Genomic DNA, 21261 nt, shown 5'->3' on the forward strand with positions numbered 1-21261 from the left:
ATCACTCTTGCAGCAAAGTAATTTTTCCTCATCTCCAACCTAACCCTCCCCTGGTACAATTTCAGGACATTTCCTCTCCTTCTATCACCTGAGACTACAGAGAAGACAAACCACAATTTCACTGCAACCTTCTTTCAGGGGAACTGTAGAGAGCAATGAGGTCTCCCCTCAGCCTCCTCTTCTCCAGGCTGAACAACTCCCTGTGCAGACTGTTCCAGTGTTCTGTCACCCTCAGAGGGAAAAAAATCCTCCTCAAGTTTCAATGAGCTTCCTATGCCTCAACTTCCACCATTGCCCCTTGTGCAGTCATTTGACATCACTCAGCAGGGCCTGACTCCAGCCTCCTGGCACTCACCTTTACAGCTTTATAAACATGAATGAGGTCACCTCTCAGGCTCCTCTCCAAGCTGCAGAGCCTCAGCTCCCTCAAGCTCTCCTTGTAAGGAAGATGCTCTACTCCATTATTTTCATGGCTCTGCACTGGACTCTCTCAAGAAGTTCTCTGAGGTCCTTCCTGAACTGAGAGGCCCATAACTGGACATAGTATTCCAGATGCAGCCTCACCAGGGCAGAGTAGAGGGGAAGGAGAACCCTCTGTGAGAAGAGACCAGCACCAACCTCTCCACAATGTCCTTTCAGGTAGTTGTAGAGAGCAATGAGTCTGCTCTCAGCCTCCTCTTTTTCAAACTAAACAGCCTCAGCCAACACCAGGCAAAAATCAGTCATTATCCCTTCAGCCTGACTGAGGATGGGGCAAAGGGAGCTAAGGGACTGACAGTGGAGGAATCTGGATTCACAGATGGTGTTACCTATTCTACCTTGGCTGCTCATCACCATAGATTGATTCAGTCAGGGCTAGTAGTGGATTGAGGTCCACCACCAGTAATCTCACAAGCCCAAAGAAGGATTCCAAAGCAACGAATTTGCTTCATTTCACAGTGGGTGCAGACACTCATGTGCAAATCTACAACCATCAGTACATTTAACTTACTATGAAGAGGATGATGGTCTAGTTGATTGGATAGGGCTGGGTAATAGGTTGGACCGGATGATGCTGGAGGTCTCTTCCAACATGGTTGATTTTATGATTCTGTGATGAAGGGACCTGAATACCTCCTATGAAGAAAGACTGAGAGCCCTGGGGCTGTTCAGTCTGAAAAGGAGAAGGCTGAGAGGGGATCTGATCAATGTCTATAAATATCTGAGGGGTGGGTGTCAAGAGGAAGAGGCCAGGCTCTTTTTGATGGTGCCCAGTGATAGGAGAAAGAACAAGGTGTACACCTCACAAGGAGAAACCTTACTGTGAGGGTGCCAGAGCCCTGGAGCAGGCTGTCCAGAGAGGCTGTGGAGTCTCCTTCTCTGGAGACTTTTAAGACCCTTCTAGCTGCATTCCTTCGTGACCTGCCCTAGCTGATCCTGCTTCGGCGGGGGGCCTGGACTCACTGATGTCTAGAGGTCCCTTCCAACCCCTACCATTTCATGATTCCATGTTTCTATGCTTCTGGCTCTTCCTTTTGTTTGTTTTAAGCCACAGAAGGATTGTTCCCAATTCCATTATGCTACCTTCTAATGGTTAGAGCACAACAATGAGACAGTAAGGAACGATGCTGTTATTATTTTGTCAACATCTGACTGCCCAAGTATTGCCTGTAGCAAAACTACTATCAAAAAAAGGGCCCTAAGGGGCAGAGAAGAGCCCATTTCACAGCCACATCCCCACCAGTTAAGACATACATCACAACTGATTACACTTTTGCTCAAGCAGATGCTCTGCGACAGCCACACTCAGCCAGAGCCAACCACTCCACTTCAGAACCAATTACTTGCCTAATAACCACCAGCCACCTTTTCCCTGCTTTCAAAAGAAAGGAGGAATTGTGCTTTACAAGAAAACCAATTAGAGAAGCCTTTGTGTTTAACATTGTGTTTACAACTTGGACAAGCTTGAAATGTGACAAATTTTTTACTTCTCAATGTTCAGCTTTGCAGGGATTAATTAACCTTTCACTTCCAGCTGGCGGCTTGTGCTCACCTTCCCTTCTCACAAGGAGGCACACATCCCATGGATGTCACACATCCCAGAGGCATTTGGACAGAATAAACCTCTTGATGCACTCCTGAATTATTCAGGCATTTGTCATATAGAAAAAACTTCTTTCTGATTGTTAATTGCCCAATTGTAACTTCCTCCTCTCATTGCCATGATTTCACCACCTGACCTGGCAGTAAAACTTGAGGAGGAAGAGCTCAACAGTTTCTCCATTTCATCCAGAAGAAGGAGATGTTCAGTCCTGCAGAGCTAGCTGGCTCATTGCTTTATTTGCACTATTAGTACCTCCCCAGTGACAGAGTCACTAAGGTTAGAAAAGACCTCCAAGGTCCAGTCCAACCACTGCCAGGTCACCACTACACCATGTTCTTCAGCACCACATTTACACAGCTTTTTGAACCCCTCCCAGGGATGGGGACTCCACCCAGCCTGTCCTGCACAGCCTGTTTAAGAGCTTAAACACTCTTCAGTGAATAAACTATTCCTAACAGACAGTAGTGTGCCCAGGTAGCCAAAAAGGCCAATGGCATCCTGGCTTGTATAGTGTGGCTAGCAGGACCAGGGAATTCATTCTTATCCTGTACTCAGCACTGGTCAGGCCACATCTTGAGTGCTGTGTCCAGTTCTGAGCTCCTCAGTTCAAGAGAGATGTTGAGGTGCTGGAAAGTGTCCAGAGAAGGGCAGCAAGGCTGGGGAGGGGCCTGGGGCACAGCCCTGTGAGGAGAGGCTGAGGGAGCTGGGGGTGTGCAGCCTGCAGCAGAGGAGGCTCAGGGCAGAGCTCATTGCTGCCTGCAGCTCCCTGCAAGGAGGCTGTAGCCAGGTGGGGTTGGGCTCTGCTGCCAGGCACCCAGCAACAGAAGAAGGGGACACAGCCTCAAGTTGTGCCAGGGCAGGTTCAGGCTGGATGTTAGGAAGAAGTTCTTCCCAGAGAGAGTGACTGGCATTGGAATGGGCTGCCTAGGGAGGTGGTGGAGTCCCCATCCCTGGAAGTGTTTAAAGGAGACTGGATGAGGCACTTAGTGCCATGGTTGGTTTAGTTAATCAGAAGGTGTTGGGTGATAGGTTAGACTTGATGATCTCAGAGGTCTTTTCCAACCTGACTGATTCAGTGATAAACCTCCCCTGGCACAACTTGAGGACATTTTCTCTCATCTGGTTGCTTGTTATCTGGGAGAACAGCCCAACCCCCATCTCACTCCAATCTCCTTTCAGGGAGTTGCAGAGAGCAATGAGGTCTCTGCCCAGCCCCATCTTCTCCAGGTTAAACAACGCCAGTCCCTTCAGCTGCTTCTCACGAAACCTGTGCTCTATGTTACACAAACTATGAGCAAAGTGGATTAAATCAGGAGACAGAACCCTGGCATGAAGGGAAACAATGAAAATCCTGAGGGAGTTACAGCCTGGAGAGAATAGTTGTAAAATCCTAGAAGCTTGAAGAGCAAAACCACTCCTTGTAGAAGTTTCTTCTTGCTACCTTCAAATCATGAGTCACAGTTGGCCCAAATCTCCTCAAATTGCTGCTAATAAAGACACTGCTGTGGTAATGCAGAGAAAGCAAACCTCTAACTGTTTCTACATCCCTCTTTTTATTACCTGCTATTTACAGAATGGCAGGCAGCCAATAATTCTCTCAGTAGAGCTCTATCCCCTCCCACTGCTTGCAAGTCATCTTATTTTCCATCTCTGAGTAGCACAATGCATTGTCAAATTAGTTTCTCCTTTGCTTCACCCCACAATTTACCCTATCAGTCTTCTGAAGGGTTTAAAAATAAACATAAAAATCCCTATTTGGATTCCTCTTCACAAAAGGTGAGCACACAGAGCATTGTCTCCCAACAATGAAGTGCTTCACACCATCTATTTGCAGCAGCTATCCTTGGAACAAAAGAAGCTGGGATGCAGAATCCATTCAGAAGTTGCATACAGTCAGGTGGAACTTCAGAGCTGTATATTCCCCCCTTCAGCACTGCACAAGGCACAAAGAAAGGACAAAATGTCTTTGGCACATAAGGCTTAGAAGGGATGTTCTCATTAACCAGGGCTGATTCACCAAGCCTCAGCTCCACATGACTGCCTCTGATTTACACTGTTGTGAATTCACAGTGATCAACAAAGTTATCTCTCCCCTTTTGCTCCATAGAGTCAGAATCAGTCAGGGTTGGAAGGGACCACAAGGATCATCTAGTTCCAACCCCCCTGCCATGGGCAGGGACACCCTACCCTAGACCAGGTTGGCCAAAGCCTCATCCAGCCTGGTGTTAAACACCTCCAGGCCTTAAACACACTCCTGGCCATAAGGGTTGAAGATAGGAGATGGGCAAGCACCACTGCACTGCTGCCTAACCTCCCAGGAGAGGGCAAACCAAAACACTGGGCATTAGTGAAAGTGAAATCTAACGTCTCAGTGATTAAGGCAGATTCTGAAGAGCTAAAGGTGAAGGAAGTACATTGGAATCATAGAATAGGGTTGGAAGGGACCTTAAGGATAATCCAATTCCAACCCCCATAAGCAGGGACACCTCCCACCAGCAGGGGTTGCTCAAGGCCTCATCCAGCCTGGCCTTAAATACCTTCAGGCAAAGAGCATCCACAACCTCCCTAGGCAACCTGTGCCAGCATCTCCCCACCCCCACTCTAAAGAATTTCTTCCTCATCTCCACTCTCAATCTCCCCTGTCCCAGCTAAAGGCCATTGTCCCTCGTCCTGTTACTATAAACCCTTAACAAAAGTCCCTCCTCAGCTCTCCTGGAGCCCCTTCAGGTACTGGAAGGTTGTTCTAAAGTCTCCCTGGAGCTTTCTCTTATCCAGGCTGAACAGGCCCAACTCTCCCTGCCTGTCCTCACAGCCAAACTTCTCCAGCCCTCCGAGCACCATCTTGGTGGCCTCTTATGGACCCTCTCCAGCAGCTCCAGGTCCTTCTTGTGCTGGGATCCTCAGAACTGGAGGCAGTGCTGCAGGTGAGGTCTGAGCAGAGCAGAGCAGAGCAGAGCAGATTGGAGGGGCAGAATCCCCTCCCTGTGCTGCTGCTCTCCCTGCTCTGGCTGCAGCCAGCACACAGCTGGCTCTGGGCTGCCAGCCACCAGTGCTGGCTCCTGGGCACTTTGGCACCAACTGACACCCCAAAGGCCTTCTCCTGCAGGCTGCTCTCAGCCACTCCCCACCCAGCCTGGACTTGTACTTGGGCAGAAGGAAGCTGGTGAGACTGAGTAGCTTGCTAACGTGCTACAGGTCTCAGAAGGGACTCAGAAGGTAAAGACTTTGTGGCAACGCTGAACAATTGCTGCAGCTTCAGGATACAGTGAAGAATTATTTACCCAGGACATAGGCTTCTGAGGTGAAGAAGAAATCCTGTCAGGTTGAGGTGTCAATAGAGGACCTGCTGGAACAAACTGATCATTAGAGCAGCAAGTGAGCAGCAGCAGCCGGTTCCATTCTGACAGGATTTAACAGAGTGGTAAGTTTTAATGACTGCATCTTAGCACTTCAGACACCTGACTCCTGACAGCCAGAGGGCAGAAAACATTGCCAGGAGCACTAGAGGCGATTTGGGGAATCACAGGCACACCACCTTCACTTCAGGCTTAGCATTTGACACCAATTAGGTCAGAACAAAACAGTCACAGGCATGAACCTTCCCTACAGCCAAATCTCGATGGTACTTGGTTGATTAAGGCTTCAGAATGTGCTCGGATGTCTAAAACTGACTTCTCGTGTGAACAAGGAGTTGTTGTGACCGAGCTATAAGCCAAACACATTGTTACTGCAAACGTGAGCTGTAGCTCCTGCTGCTGCAACAACACCCAAGGAGAAATTAGATTGTGCTGCACAAAAATATTGGTTTCATTTCCTTCAAGCCTGAAGTACACAAGCACAGACACATCTCCATGTGACATTCCATGCAGTGTCAGACTCTGGGGGGATCTCAGAGCTGCCTTCCAGTACCTGAAGGGATCCTACAGGAATGCTGCAGAAACACTTTTCATGAGGGTGTCTAGCAACAGGACAAGGGGGAATGGATTGAAGCAGGTGGAGAGCAGGGTTAAACTGGAGCTGAGGAAGAAGTTCTTCAGTCTGAGGGTGGTGAGACACTGGAACAGGCTGCCCAGGGAAGCTGTGGACACCTCCTCCTTGCAGATGTTCAAGGGCAGATTGGATGAGGCTTTGAGCCCTTTGAGGTCCCTTCCAACCAAAGCCATTCTATGTTAACAGGATCACTCTCTGTATGAAACAGATGCTCCCATACTGTGCACCTCTGCCCGAGGTACCAGCAGGCAGAAATGAATCACTCATGACTGTTGGCTGGGATATTTTTATCATGAATTAAAAAGCAAGCTCCTTTTTCTTGTGGCCAGACAGTGCCCCACTCCTAGCTGCAAAAGGAACTCTTAGCTACTAAAGTGAAGCTACACTAATTGTGCTGAGCATGTAAAATGAGGCTTGGAAATGAACAAAGCTTTGATTGTTGATTGTTTTTTCCCTGCCTAACTCACTACAACTAACGTTCCAGAAGCCATTCTGATCTGCTCAGTGGGCACCCTGCACTGTAGACAATGCCTCTATTTCCCTCACCATGTGGTCATTTCCCTCACCAGGTCCTTTTCTGTTATTCACAGCCAGATTCAGAGACCATTCAGCACCGGGAGGAAACTGTCTGCAGCACTGTGCCCCTGCAAGCAGCTGAGGCGACACAGGATGACAGCAGAGGCAAGTGTAATGATGACAAAGAGTTTGTGCAACTGAAGGCATGGACAGCAAAAAATCAAGCCCTTCCCTTCTTCAACCCACCTCTGCTAGTGTTTCAATGCCTAACAACTCATCTATTACCCTCATGGAGAACCCTGAGGTAGGAACTTAGCAACCTCTGAAGGGGAGCAGCCACCTCTGGCGATTCAGCTCTGTTTTCACTTGGGTCTATTTTATGAATCAATAACAAGCTTCTGAACAAGCCTGATTTTCCTGCCAAATTCACACTGCTTCTCTTGTCTCTTTTTTTTTCCCTCCCTTGGTTTGATGTTCTCTACTCAGACTGTGTTTCTACAAAGCTCACTGTTATTATAGGTGGTTATTACCCAAAACTAAAACAATTGTTTTCCTCTGAGAATCAATATAAAATCTCAGGCTTGCTTTGGAATACTTCCCTTTATCTTATTATAGATTACTTTCTTTTTCTCCAGGTGAGCTTATTGCAGCTTCTTCTCCCCGACAGACACTTGGTGTGTGTGAAACCAATATCAAATTTAAAAGCAACAGCTAACAGCTTTAGCAGCAGAGAGAAACAATCTTGAGGTCAACTGCGTGAACCCCCGAAAATGGTGTACAGAACATGAGAGAATAGTGCAGAGCACTTGAACACAAACCATGGCAAACTGCAGGGATGAGCAGAGAGAGAGGAAAAAGCACACAAATCAGTTTTCCATGGGAGCTCTGGCAGGATAACTGTGCCATCTATCTGCACACCAGGACAGGGAACAGAACTTACAGGTCTTACTCTCAACTGCTGAGCTTCCATTTCATGTGCAGATTTATCTGTCACTGTGACCATTTCCATGTGAGCACCACAGCCATATTTCTAAAGAATACTTGTGAAGGGCTGAGTTTGGGAAGAGTAAATCTTACTTAAGTACTTAATAACCAAAGAAGTCCTACCTGTTCCCAAGGATAGGCTCTCCAGAGGCTTCCAAGGCAGAAAAGTCCATGCCATAGAAATTCAGCCCTAGAAGGATTTTACTCCTCCATTTTGAATCAGGATCCAGTACCTGAACACAGGCTCGTACCCAGGGAAGAGGGGAATTTGGACCAGGTCTGTCAAGTCAGAGAAGAAAACCCAAACCAATTAGTTTGTCAGAAAAAAGCACACACCCATCTTAGGCTTTCTCCTGCTGGCAAGTGCACTTGTGAAGAGCAAACTATGGCACACAAAAAGGAGGGAAGGTTAACCTCCAATCCTGGGAAGGTTAAATGCTCACTCTTCACTGCATTGAAGTTCTGATGTGCAAAACATAGAATCACAGAACTACAGAACCACAGACTCATAGAACCATAAAATCACAGAATCATAAAACCATAGAACCACAGAATCACAGAACCACAGAACCATAGAATCACAGAATCATAGAGCCACAGAACAATAGAATCAGAGAACCACAGAACCATAGAATCACAGAACCACAGAATCAAATAATCATAGAACCACAGAATCACAGAGCCATAGAACAACAGAATCACAGAACCATAGAACCATAGAATAATAGGATCACAGAACTATAAATCACAGAACCACATAATCATAGAACCACAGAGCCATAGAATCATAGAATCACAGAACCATTAGAACCATAGAATGGTTTGGGTTGGAAGGGATCTCCAAAGCTCACCCAGTCCAACCACCTCTGCAGACAGCTTATCCTCAGCTAGATCAGGTTGCCCTGAGCCCTGTTCAGCCTCACCTTGAATATCTCCAGGCATGGGGCCCAAACCATGTATAAGAGTGGGGTTTTGTGTGATTTTTCAGATCAGTTCCCTGAGCTGGTTAGATAAGCAGGAAGTACAGCAAGAGCAGCTGTACCAGGACAAGAGAGGGACAAGTGGAAAACCAGAAAACCCTGCTCAAGCCTGTCCACAACAGCAGTGCTTCCAAAAGGCAGTCTGCTGAAACAGGACGGAGCAAATGAGTTGTCAACTGGGTCTTAAAGCTCATTTCTTCAACAATGACATGTACTGGATTATAGAATCTTTTAAGCAGCAAAGGACCTTTATCATCAAATACAACCATGAACCCCACACTACCAAGTCTGCTGCTGAACCATGTCCCTCAGCACCACATGCAGATGGCTTTTAAAGCCCTCTGGGGATGGTGACTCCACCACTGCCCTGGGCAGCCTGTTCCAGGTCTTGATAACCCTTTTGGGGAAGAAACTGTTCCTAATATCCAAACTAAACCTCCACAGGTGGAGTTGCTACTTCTGGGAACAGACAAACACCCACCTTTTCTCTGTACCAAACAGTTCCCTCAGCTGCTCCTCACAGGACCTCTGCTGGACACCCTCTATTATTTGACCACTGGACTTGATGATTGTAGAATCATAGAACGGTTTAAGTTGGAAGGTACCTCAAAGATCATCTAATTCCAACCCCCCGCCATAGGCAGGGACACCTCCCACTAGAACAGGTCGCTCAAGGCCATGATCTTAGAGGTCTTATCCATCCAAAGTAGTTCTGTGCTGCAGACCTGTGCTAAGTAACTACCAACAAAAGAGCCTGCCTGGCCTGGAAGAGAATTAAGAGTCAGAGAACTAGCAAAAGGATAACATTTTTCTATAGCTTGGGTTCAAAAACCTTTCCCAGTATGTGGGTGCCAGCCATTGACTGCAGTTAAACAATGCCCTGTCACTAATCCAAAGCTTTAGTAACTGACAGAGTTAGAACACACCACCCACTCAGCAAAAAGAATGCATTCAAACTGCAGATTTACTAAGGACTGAACTGGAAACCAGTTCCTTCAGCAGCCTTGTTCCAGTGTTAGATGGAATCTTACCCTTGTGGTGTTGAATAGTCGTAAGTCATGAGACTGAAGCTGTCTATTGCTGAGGCCAACTGATCAAAATCCTTCTTAGTGAACATTCCTGGCCGGTTAGTCCTGTTAAAACAAAGCAAAGCAAAGCCAAAGAGAGGTCACTTACTGCAATAATTCATAGAATCATAGAATCAACCAGCCCTCTGAGCATCATCTAGTTTCAAAACCTTTAATTGCTTGGCCTGTGAAACTGCCTTTGATACTTACAAAACTAAGTTATCTGGGCCACACTTAAATAAGTGGATGGTTGCAGTGTTGATAGAAAAGACAGAAACCAAAGGTAATTACTTCATTAATCTCACAATTCCAAATCATTTCAGCTTGCATGGTGCTGAGGAAATTTTCTCTCACTGGCGAGAAGCACTTCAGTTTCTTTTTACTCCTTTCCAAAACAGTCCTAGGAAGCAGCAGGCCAATAGAGCTGCCTACTTTTAGGAAACAAAGATTACACAAACCTCTTTTCTTTAGACAAAAAGAAATCAATCAATTCCTTCCTGTGGAGGAAGAAAAGAAATCCATTCCATGACCGTCTGTGGACTCAAGCCTCGTTATGCCTTCTGCCTATCTTTGTAGGGAAACAGGAACACAATTTTGACTTCCCCTGCTTTTGCTTATTCTTGGTTTACAAATCTACCTCTGGGTTAACATCTACTCTTTTTTCATGGCTGAGTGAGTGGATTTTTGACAGCTTTGGACTCAGGCTCCTGATTTCCTTCAGCCATTCCATTCGGATACAATAAATGCCCATGAGATGCCTGAAATTGGTTTCACTGAACCTGTTTCAAAGAGAATTCCTAAGGTCAAACTGGCAGCACAGAGCACAGTGGGGAACATGAGGCTGCCTTCACCATGCTGCAAAGATGGGATGGAACTCAAAAGGAGAAGTTGCTGCCAGGAAAATCAGCCAGCAGGCTCTGAAGCCCAGAACCAAAGAATGCCCTATGTTGGGAGGGACCCCAGAGATCTTCTGCTCCAACCTCCCCACCACAGGCAGAAAAACCTCTCAACTAGACTTGCTTGATCAAGGCCTCATCCAAACTGGTCTTGAATACCTACAAGGAGGAGGCAGCCACAACCTCCTTGGGCAACCCATTCCAGTGTTTCACCACTCTTGTACTGAAAAACTTCATTCTAAGCTCCAGCCTAATCCTGCTCTTCCCCTGCTTCAAACCATTCCCTCTTGGCCTGTCTCTAGACACTCTCAGGTAAAGTTCCTCTGCAGCCTTCCTGCAGGATCCTTTCAGGTATTGGAAGGCAGCTCTAAGGTCTCCTTGGAGTCTTCTCTTAGAATCACAGAATCATAGAATCAAACAGGTTGGAAGAGTCCAGTCCAACCTAGCACCCAGCCCTGCCCAGTCAACCAGACCATGGCACTAAGTGCCCCAGCCAGGCTTGGCTTCAACACCTCCAGGCACAGCAACTCCACCACCTCCCTGGGCAGCCCATTCCAATGCCAATCACTCTCTCTGACAACAACTTCCTCCTAACAGCCAGCCTAGACCTGCCCTGGCACAGCTTCAGACTGTGTCCCCTTCTTCTGCTGCTGGCTGCCTGGCAGCAGAGCCCAACCCCACCTGGCTACAGCCTCCCTTCAAGGAGCTGCAGACAGCAATGAGCTCTGCCCTGAGCCTCCTCTGCTGCAGGCTGCACACCCCCAGCTCCCTCAGCCTCTCCTCACAGGGCTCTGCTCCAGGCCCTCCCCAGCCTTGCTGCCCTTCTCTGGACACTTTCCAGTACCTCAACATCTCTCTGGAATTGAGGAGCTCAGAACTGGACACAGCACTCAAGGTGTGGCCTGACCAGTGCTGAGTACAGGGGCAGAAGAACCTCCTTTATCCTACTGGCCACACAGTTCCTGATCCAGGCAAGGATGCCATTGGCTCTCCTGGCCACCTGGGCACACTGCTGGCTCATCTTCAGCTCCTCTCTACCAGCACCTCCAGCTCCCTCTCTGCCTGGCTGCTCTCAGCCACTCTGAACCATAGTGAACAACTCTGAATCGTGGTATGTTGAAACAGACAGGTAGAGAAGTAGCATAGGGTTCTAAGTAGCCTGGGAGAGTAGGGTTGATAGGGAAACATTCAAATGGAAAAGGTGGATTAACAGCTCTCAACTGTGGTGGGACTTTGCCATTCAAGACCCCCACTTAGACAACCAGACAAGAATCCTCTGGAGAGCAGAGGGAAGAGACTGCAGAATCCTGACCTTGCAGTGGTATTACAAACTGCTACTTGAACTAGAAATGAGCAGGAAAGCCTTGCCTAGATGAGGTATACATTAAAGCCACTCATGTGCCATCATAAATGTAAAACCCAGAAAGATGCTCACTAACAGATGCAAGCAATAAACTGAGAACTGCCTCATGTTGACCCTTCTCACTCTTGGACCAGTGTGCAAATTCTGCATCCAACACCATGTGCTGGGTGGATCACTGGAGCATGACAGTGTTCATTTATTGCTTTACAAGGGCACTTTCTGTTCCATCACATCAGCAAAGAGGCTAACAACGTGCAGGATATAGTGTGGGACAGGTTGAATCACTGTTAGGTGCCTGCCATGGTGTAAGGAGTAAAGCACAAGTGCTGTTTGCAAGCCAGGTCAGTGAACCTGACCAAACACTCTCTGGGTTATGCAGCTGCAGGTTATGTGAAGCACAGAAGTGTTCTGGAGGGCTCAAGACTTCAGAACCAGTGACACACTTGTCATCTTGAGAGGAAATCCCATCCTTTGCCTTCTGCATGAGGTTCATCTGGGCCCACCTCTCCAGCTTGTCCAGGTCCCCCTGGATGACCTCCCATCCCTCTGGTGTGTCGACATCACCGCACAGTTTGGTGTCAACTGCAAGCTCACTGATGGTGCCCTCGATCCTACTGTCTATGTCATTGTCTTTGAGAGAGAACTGTCCCCAACATCGAGCCTTGGGGTTCTTTGGATGGTTATCTACTTTTCATTTACTGCAGCTGCAAACCTTGGTTGTTCTACAAGAGTAAAGAAAATGAAAGACATCTTCCAAACAATGTCACAGCAACTTGGATGTCTGTAGGCAAAGTAATTCCACAACTCAAGCTCCAGCAAAACACATTTTCAAGCAAATTGATTGTGATTGCTCATGAAGGGGAAAGCATGAAAAGTAATTATAATGTGTATTAGATATTAGGGCATGTTGGATTGCTTTATAGATTAAGCTGGGTAGGACTTAATGAAATCCGTGTGTGCAACTTGCCCTCTACAGCCATTTGTCATATCTACTGTCGAGAAATGTGGGGGGGGAAATGACAATGAACACTCACACACACAAAAGAAGGAGCTTAATGTGGTTATTGCCCTATTTCTCTCTAAAGCAAGTCTGTAACTGAAGTACTTTAGCTACAAAGGATGGCTGTCCAAAGAGCGAGGTCACAGACTTCTAACTCAGAAGCAACCCAGCAGCAAGGAATAGGCTTTGTCTGTTCATGGAGAGTGTTTCACCATCATCCCTTCTCCCAGAAAGCAGGCACCACTCACCAGCTCCACCAGCACCACCAGTCAGTTCTGCTCTGAACTGCCCACTGAAGCAAAACCAGGATCATTACTGTGTTCAGTTCAAGAGGGAGATAGAACTGCTTGAAAGAGTCCAGTACAGAGCCACGAAGATAAGGAAGGGAATGGAACGTCTCTGATATGAGGAGAGCCTGAGGCAGTTGGGGCTTGGGGCTTGGAGAGGAGGAGCCTGAGAGGTGACCTCATTCATGCTTATAAAGATGTAAAGGTGAGTGCCAGGAGGCTGGAGCCAGGCTCTGCTCAGTGATGCACAAGGGGCACTGGGTGGAAGCTGAGGTATGCCTCAGTTCCATGGAAACATGAGGAGTAATTTTTTCCCCTGTGAGGGTGACAGAGCACTGGCACAGGCTGCCCAGGAGGGCCATGGAGTCTCCTTTTCTGGAGATATTCAAAACCTGCCTGGCTGTGTTCCTGTGTGATCTGCTCTAGGTGCTCCTGCTCTGCAGGGGAGGTGGCCTGGAGGAGCTTTGGAGGTCCCTTCCAGCCCCTGACATTCTGTGATTCAATGCATGCCCTGAGAGTTGTTTCAAGTCAAGAAAATTTGCACTCAAGCATAAAAACTGAATAGTTCTCAACATCTGGAATGCTTCTCATTTGAGGTCTTCCAGCCATTCTGATATTTAACTGAGAACTTAGCTCAAGGGGAGCTATGTTCTGACCACATACTGAGAAAATCAACACAAAGAAAGTCAAAAGACTTCGCAGAGAACATGCACAGTCCATGAGAGGAAAGCCACAAAGATGATCAGAGGCCTGGAGAACCTCACCTATGGGGACAGGCTAGGAGAGCTGGGTTCAGCTTGTTGAAGAGAAGGCTCCAGGGAGACCTTAGAGCAGCCTTCCAGTACCTGAAGGTACAGGAGAGCTGGGGAGGGACTTTGGATAAGGGCTGGGAGTGACAGGATAAGAAGTCATGCATTGAAGCTTCAGGAGGGGAGTTTGAGACTGGAGATTAGGAAGAAATTCTTGGCAGTGAGGGTGGGGAGAGACTGGCACAGGTTGTCCAGGGAGGCCGTGGATGCCTCCTCCCTGGAGGTGTTCAAGGCCAGGCTGGATGAAGCCTTAGGCAACCTGTGCTTGTGGGAGGTGATCCTGCCCATAGCAGAGGGTTGGCACTGGATGATCTTTAAGGTCCTTTTTGACCTAATCCACTCCATCAGTTTGTGAGAACAGACGTTCCCAAATCCAAGCCCAAAGGCTGTCATTCCTCTAGGCCTTGAAGTGGCAGAAATGTCCCCATTAAGGTTTATCAGCACTGCCCAATACACACACTAAAGAGAGCTCCTTAGTAAATGTCAGGTGAGTGAAACCTTGCTGATTTTATCTGCTCACTGCCAACATCAACATGAAGGAGCATGAGTCAGGTGTGTGAGTGTGAGTAATAGGAAAAGCAAATGATTTAATGTATCTGAGAACTCTGCAGGGAATGAACCCTGACAGCTGAACTGCTTCATTTGCTTTAGCTTGGAGTTCAGAAATTACATTTCCTCTGGAGTCACACACACAGAATCACAGAATTGTCATGGTTGGAAGGGACCATAAAGGTCATCCAGCCATGGGCAGGGACACCTCACTTTAGATCAGGTTGCCCAGAGATCATCCAGCCTGGCCTTAAAAACATCCAGGGAGGAAGCTTCAACCACTTCCATGGGCAACCCATTCCACTGACTCACCACCCTCATGGTGAAGAACTTCTTCCTAATGTCTAATCTCAATCTGCCCTCCTTTAGCTTGGACCTATTCCTCCCAGTCCTACCACTACCTGACACCCTAAAAAATCCCTCCCCAGCTTTCTTGTAGCCCCCTTCAGATACTGGAAAGCCATAATAAGGTCTCAGAGCCTTCTCTTCTCCATGCTGAACAACCCCAAGTCTACTTTCATTAAAGAGGGGAGCTGAACACTGAAGACAAGAGAAAACTGCTGTGTAGATAAAACCTGCTCCTGATGGTCTAAAAATACACTGAAACATGCACTGAAACGTGACACAACTGGGATGTGAGCAGCAAATTCACATGGAGAAGGGTATCCCTTTTCTGCCAGCTCATGCTAAATCCTCTTTATTGCTGCTTCAAGAGCCAGACACCACCTATGATATTTCCATTTGTGGCTTTCTGAACCAGGATCTTCAGCAAACATCATTTGGATTCCATGATATCCTGCACTAGAGTCAGAGTCATAGAATGGCTTTAGTTAGAAGGGATCTTGAAGATGATGTAGTTCCAAGCCCCTGCCATGGTGAGGGACACTTCCCAGGTTACTCAAGGCCTCATCTCCCCTCGTGTTCTTTGTGATTCTATCACTGTGCAGCAGTTAGCTCCGAAACTGTAGTTCCCCAGGTCTTCCAGCCTTACACAGCTCCACTGTCCCTTCTGGTGGGACAGGCCTCTCTTCTTCAGTCTACAGAGTGATGAAGTGGCTCTGCAAGGGCACCTCAGGCTTTTGGAAGTCACCTTCTCCTGTAGGTCTTTGTTGTTGTAAGCATCCACTCTTGTGCATCATTGCACCTCCCCAGCTCAGAAGACCCCCCCAGGGTACAAGACATTCCCCGTGCCATGATGGGACATGCCTGCACTGGAGCTGCTTGCTCAGGGACTCCTCTCATGTCTGCAACAAGCACAGGGAGTTTCAGAGCCCAGACTGTTTGTTGTCCACAGACTGCATCAGGTTGGAAGAGACCCTCGAAGGTCATCTTGTCCAACCCCTCTGCAGGCAGCAGGGGCACCTCCAGCCAGAGCAGGCTGCTCAGGGCCACATCAAGTTCGACCTTGAATGTCTGCAGGGATGGGACCTGAACCACACCCCTAGGCAGCCTATTCCAGTATTTCACCACTTTCATTGTGCACAACTTCCTCCTGATGTCCAGCCTAACTCTGCCTTGCTCCAGTCACAAAACAAACATTTGCCCCTTGGCCTATCCCCACAGGCCCTTCTGAACAGGCTCTCCCCAGCCTGCCTGTAGTCTCTTTCAGATACTGAAATGTAGCTCAAAGGCTTTCTCTTATTCAGGCTGAAATGCCCCAGCTCTCAGCCTGTCCCTATAAGAGAGGTCCAGACAAGCTACAAGAGTTGGGGCTCTGCAGCCTGGAGAAGAGAAGGCCTCAAGGAAACCTTATAGTGGCCTTCCAGTATCTGAAGGGGGCTACAGGAGGACTGGGGAGGGACTATTGACAAGGTCTTGTAATGACAGGACAAGGAGGAATGGGTTTAAGCTGGAAAAGGGGAGATTCAAACTAGATGTCAGGAAAGGGTTCTTTGCAGTGAGGGTGGTGAGACACTGGCACAGGTTGCCCAGGGAGGCAGTGGCTGCTCCCTCCCTGAAGGTGTTCAAGGCCAGGCTGGATGAGGTCTTGAGCGACCTGTTCTAGTGGGAGGTGTCTCTGCCTATGACAGAGGGGTTGGAGCTGGCTGAGCTTTGAGGTCCCTTCCAACCTAAACCATTTTATGATTCTCCAGCCCTTTGATCATCTTTGTGGCCCTCCTCTGGACCCTCTGCAGCAAGTCCATGTCTCTGTTGTGTTTGGGGGCAGAGCTGGACACAGTACCCCAGATGAGGTCTCACCAGAGCACAGTAGAGAGGCATTGTCACTGCTTGGATGATCTGGGAGGTCTCTTTGAACCTGGTTGATTCTATTCTATTCTATTCTGTTCTATTCTATTGTCCCTCATCCTATCCCCACAGGCCCTTCTGAACAGTCCCTCCCCAGCCTTCCTGTAGGTCCAAAGTGAGACTCCAAAGAGCACAGAGGCACAGGGATCAGAACCCCCAATAGTGCCCTCCTGATAAGCATTTCTATCAGGTTTTGACTCCATAGTCTTTCATACTGAAAGAGAGGGGAAAAAACCTTCCAGCCATGCGAGGCACTTCCATTCCCTGCCAAATGAATCTGCATTCTCAATTACTTCTTCTCTCACTATGATTACTCTCAAAATGAAATAAGATAAGAAAGGAAGGGAAAAAAAATAAAAATAAGGTCTTGTAACTGACTGCTGTTCCCTGCAAGGTAGAACTGCATTCTCGGTTGGATCCCTCACCAAGCTTTCTGTATCATCACCTCTCCAAATAGTCCTTCATAATGGAAAGCTGATTGATTTTCTCTTTCCTGTGTCTATCTATTCCAGCAGTCACCTTCTCAGCAATGACTTCATTTTTTTCCCCCTGTGTATAATTGGTAAGGCAACTGTTTGTAAATCTCCCCTTCTCCCATTTCTCATCACCATCAGGTATTATTGGTTTTCATAGTGCCTCACAGTTAGCTGCACTGAAGTCTGGGCAGAGTACTACTGGAGAGAGTCCAGCAGAGTCTGCAAAGCTGCTGAGGGCCCTGGAGCAGCTCTGTGAGGAGTAAAGGCTGAGGGCCCTGGAGCTGAGAGCCCCAGAGGGAAGCTGAGCAATGCTCAGCAAGAGCTAAAGGGTGGGGGGCAAGAGGCTGGGGCCAGACTCTTGTCAGTGGTGCCCAGGGACAGGACAAGGATCTGCTACACTGACTTCATGACAGGAACACTAAAACTGAGGTGACACCAAAAAGCGTAAGGGCTACCTGCCAGCTCTCCACAGAATCTGAAATGCAACTGAAAACAAAACAAAATCTGTGCACCAAGAGCATTCTACAAACATAAAGCTGACACTTTATCAGCATTACTGACCATGTTTTCTTCATGCCAGGAACCATTACAGAATCATAGAACTGCCTTGGTTGCAAACCCACCATGGCCACTGAACCACATCCCAAAGTGCTATGGCCACACATTTTCTGAACACCTCCAGGCATGGGGCCTCCAACACCTCCCTGGGTAGCCTGTTCCAATCCCTGACCACTTTTGCAGCAAAGAAATTTTTCCTCATCTCCAACCTAACTCTTCCCTGGCACAATCTGAGGCCATTTCCTCTCATTCTGTGACCTGATACTAGGAAGAAAAGACCAACTCCACCTCACTCCTAACCTCCTTTTAGGGAGCTGCAGAGAGCAATGAGGTCCCTCCTCAACCTCCTCTTCTCCAGATCAAACAGACTCCATTCCCTCAGCTGCTCCTCTCCAGCTCTGCTCTCTATACCCTTTCCAAGCTTTGCTGCCCTTCTCTGGACCTGCTCCAGTCCCTCAGTGTCCCTCTTCGTGGCAAGGGGACCAAAACTGAACCCAGTACTCAAGGTGTGCTTCACCTTGGGGCACTTTAACAAATCTCAGGTTGGTTTAGGATAGGCATTTAAAAACCAGCAGCTAAACCTGGCCAGTTTGTCAAGCAAGAAAACTGAGTTCTACAGAGCCACAAGACAGAAGAGCTGGGAGCAGCGACCTCACACAAGTACTTTGGTACCACCAAGGGGCTGTAAATCACAGAATGAGTCAGGGTTGGAAGGGAGCACAAGGATCATCTACTTCCAACCCCCTTGCCATGGGCAGGGACACCCTATCCTAGATCAGCCTGGCCACAGCCCCATCCAGCCTGGCCTTAAACACTTCCAGGTATCGGGCCTCAACCACCTCCCTGGGCAACCCATTCCAGGCTCTCACCACTCTCATGCTCAACAACTTCCTCCTCACCTCCAGCCTGAACCTACCCATCTCCAGCTTTGCTCCATTCCCCCCAGTCCTGTCACTCCCTGATATCCTCAAAAGTCCTTCCCCAGCTTTTTTGTAGGCCCCCTTCAGATCCTGGCAGGCCACAAGAAGGTCACCTGGGAGCCTCCTCTGCTCCAGCCTGCACAGCCCCAACTCTTTCAGTCTGTGCTCACAGCAGAGCTGCTGCAGCCTCTGAGCATCTTCCTGGCCCTGCTCTGGACACTCTCCAGCATCTCCACAGCCCTCTTGTCCCAGGGGCTCCAGAACTGGACACAGTACTCCAGGTGGGGTCTCAGCAGAGCGGAACAGAGGGGGAGAATCACCAGCCTCGACCTGCTGGCCACACTTCTGCTGCTGCAGCCCAGGAAAACAGCTAGACAAGGAAAATCCTGCTGCATTTTCATCAAGAAACAAACTGTGATTGTGGACAAAAAACTTCTGCAGAACACCAAGGGCAGGCACATCCCAGCCCAGCTGCTGTCTTTGCAGAGCTTGCTCTCCAAATGCAGAAAACCAGGATGTGTCCTTGCCATGCAGAAGCCCACTGAGCTTTCATGAAGCCAAACTAATTACCTGTGGCCCATCTGGTCAAGAAGGACAACCATGCCAACAGTTCTCTGTCCTGTAAAGGGAGCATGAAGCCCCAGCAGATGTGGAGGGCCAAATGAGCCTGGGAATTGCTGTTCTTGGAGCTGAGGTATACTGGCAGACAAGGCTGTTCAACTTACACACTTTATTCTTCAAGGAACTTAGCATTTGTACCTGAAACTCTTCAGCTAGTGTCAGAAATTCACCTGTTTGTCAAAAGCAGCCAACTGGAACAGCAAAGAAGAGAAAGCTTCTTTTGATACTGGGCACTGTGTTTACTGTTTCCATTTTGGGGTAGGCTAACTGCTCTTTCTAACACTGTGCTTCAGTCTCTTCAGAGGAGCCACTTAAGGAAGACTAGGCATAAATGAACAGCTACTGTGTCACCAGTTGGTTCTCCTCATTTCCAAACTGCTCCAGTGCTTCTCATGCCAGGGCTTAACGCCCAGGCAAAGCATGCTCCAACAGCACAACATCACACACCCCAAGCTGGTACCCTGAAGTATGAGAGCCTCCTTTAAAACCTCTTAACACACCAACTGTAGCCTTAATTCCTCCTGCAAAGGTTTCAAATGCTCCTCCCTTTCCTTTTAGCTTTAAAGTTTTCCAGCTTCACGTTGAATCTTCTGCAGCAATTGCTCTGCAGCAGCTGGCTCAGAACTGGTAGAGCTACAAATGCCAGACGTGGTGAGGAATATCTTCCACTCTTTCTTCCCTTCCACCATCATTAGTGGACTTACAGGTAATTTTAATGATTCTCCCTAGCAGGAATCCAAAATCTGATGTGTACACCTGTTTCAGCACATGGCAGAGCATCAGGCCTTGGCTGCATTCATTTATGTAGATTTGTTTCCCTCAGGTCCTTTTTGAACCTACACAAAATGCACTGAACCTTCCACAGCTGCAGTCAGAGCTACCCTGTACTGTGATCCACAGTTCCAAGATGGACAGGGACTTGCTGGAGAAGAGGGCTACAAATGAACCCACCTGGATGCATTCCTGTTTGGACTACCCTAAGTGATCCTGCTTTTGGCAGGGGTGTTGGGTTCAATGATCTCTGTAGGTGTCTTCCAACCTCTAACATTCTGTGACTCTGTGACACAAAGATGCTGAGGGGACTGGAACATCTCCCTTAGGAGGAAAGATTGAGAGAACTGGGGCTGTTTAGTCTGGAAAAGAGCAAACTGAGGAGAGATCTCATCAGTGCTGATCAATACTCAGGAGTGGGTGTCAGAAGGATGGGACCAGGCTTTGTTCAGTGGTGCCCAGTGACAGGACAAGGGGTAGTGAGCACTAACTTGGATACAAGAAGTTTCATCTGAAAATGAGGAGGAACTTCATTAATTTAAGGGTGCAGTGGAACAGGCTGTCCAGAGAGTTGGTGGAGTCTCCATCTCTGCAGACATTCAAAACCCACCTGGATATGTCTCTGTGTGACCTTCTCTAGGTGAACCTGCATTGGCAGGAGGGTTGGACTTGATCTCCAGAGGTCCCTTCCAACCCCTGCCATTTAGTGGTTCTGTGGTTCTGTGAGCTGGCACTCAAAACACAGCAGCAGAATGAAGGATATCATCGGTGTAGGTGCAGGTTAGAGCCCTTAACAAGCATCCAGCATTGTTATAGCTAACAAAATTCAGATGAAAAAGAGATGGGAGTGACAGATCTGTACTTAATGCCTCTGCATAGCAAAGAAGGAAAACCTGTGAGCCCAATAGCATGGCTCAGTGATCTTGTTGTGCCTTAAAAAGTAATCAGAAGTCATCCCTAGGCATTTTCTACCCAGTTCCTGCTCCCTTCACATGAACTCCTATCTCAGGCTGTATTTTGTGAGCCAAGCCACTCATGTTTTATGTGTTTATTAGAGGATGATAAAAACTCTTACAGCAGCCAGCTTCAGAGTCGTCTCTGTGCCTGCCTGGGTGATAGAATTCGTGCACAGAATCTGATCTCA

General features: G+C 48.0%; 1 protein-coding gene across 5 annotated transcripts in view; it reads right to left on the minus strand.

The window, feature by feature from the left end:
- Window positions 1-21261, minus strand: part of CHID1 (chitinase domain containing 1) — a 127168-nt gene that overhangs the window by 53295 nt on the left and 52612 nt on the right. For all 5 annotated transcript variants that reach the window (XM_064163128.1, XM_064163130.1, XM_064163131.1 and 2 more), the window contains 2 exons: window positions 9585-9686; window positions 7697-7852 (listed from right to left, as the gene is read on the minus strand). In XM_064163128.1, coding sequence (XP_064019198.1) covers window positions 7697-7852; window positions 9585-9686 — 258 coding nt within the window. The remainder of the gene's footprint in view (window positions 1-7696; window positions 7853-9584; window positions 9687-21261) is intronic.

This window comes from Pogoniulus pusillus, chromosome 24, assembly GCF_015220805.1.
Source record: "Pogoniulus pusillus isolate bPogPus1 chromosome 24, bPogPus1.pri, whole genome shotgun sequence".
NCBI lineage: Eukaryota > Metazoa > Chordata > Aves > Piciformes > Lybiidae > Pogoniulus > Pogoniulus pusillus.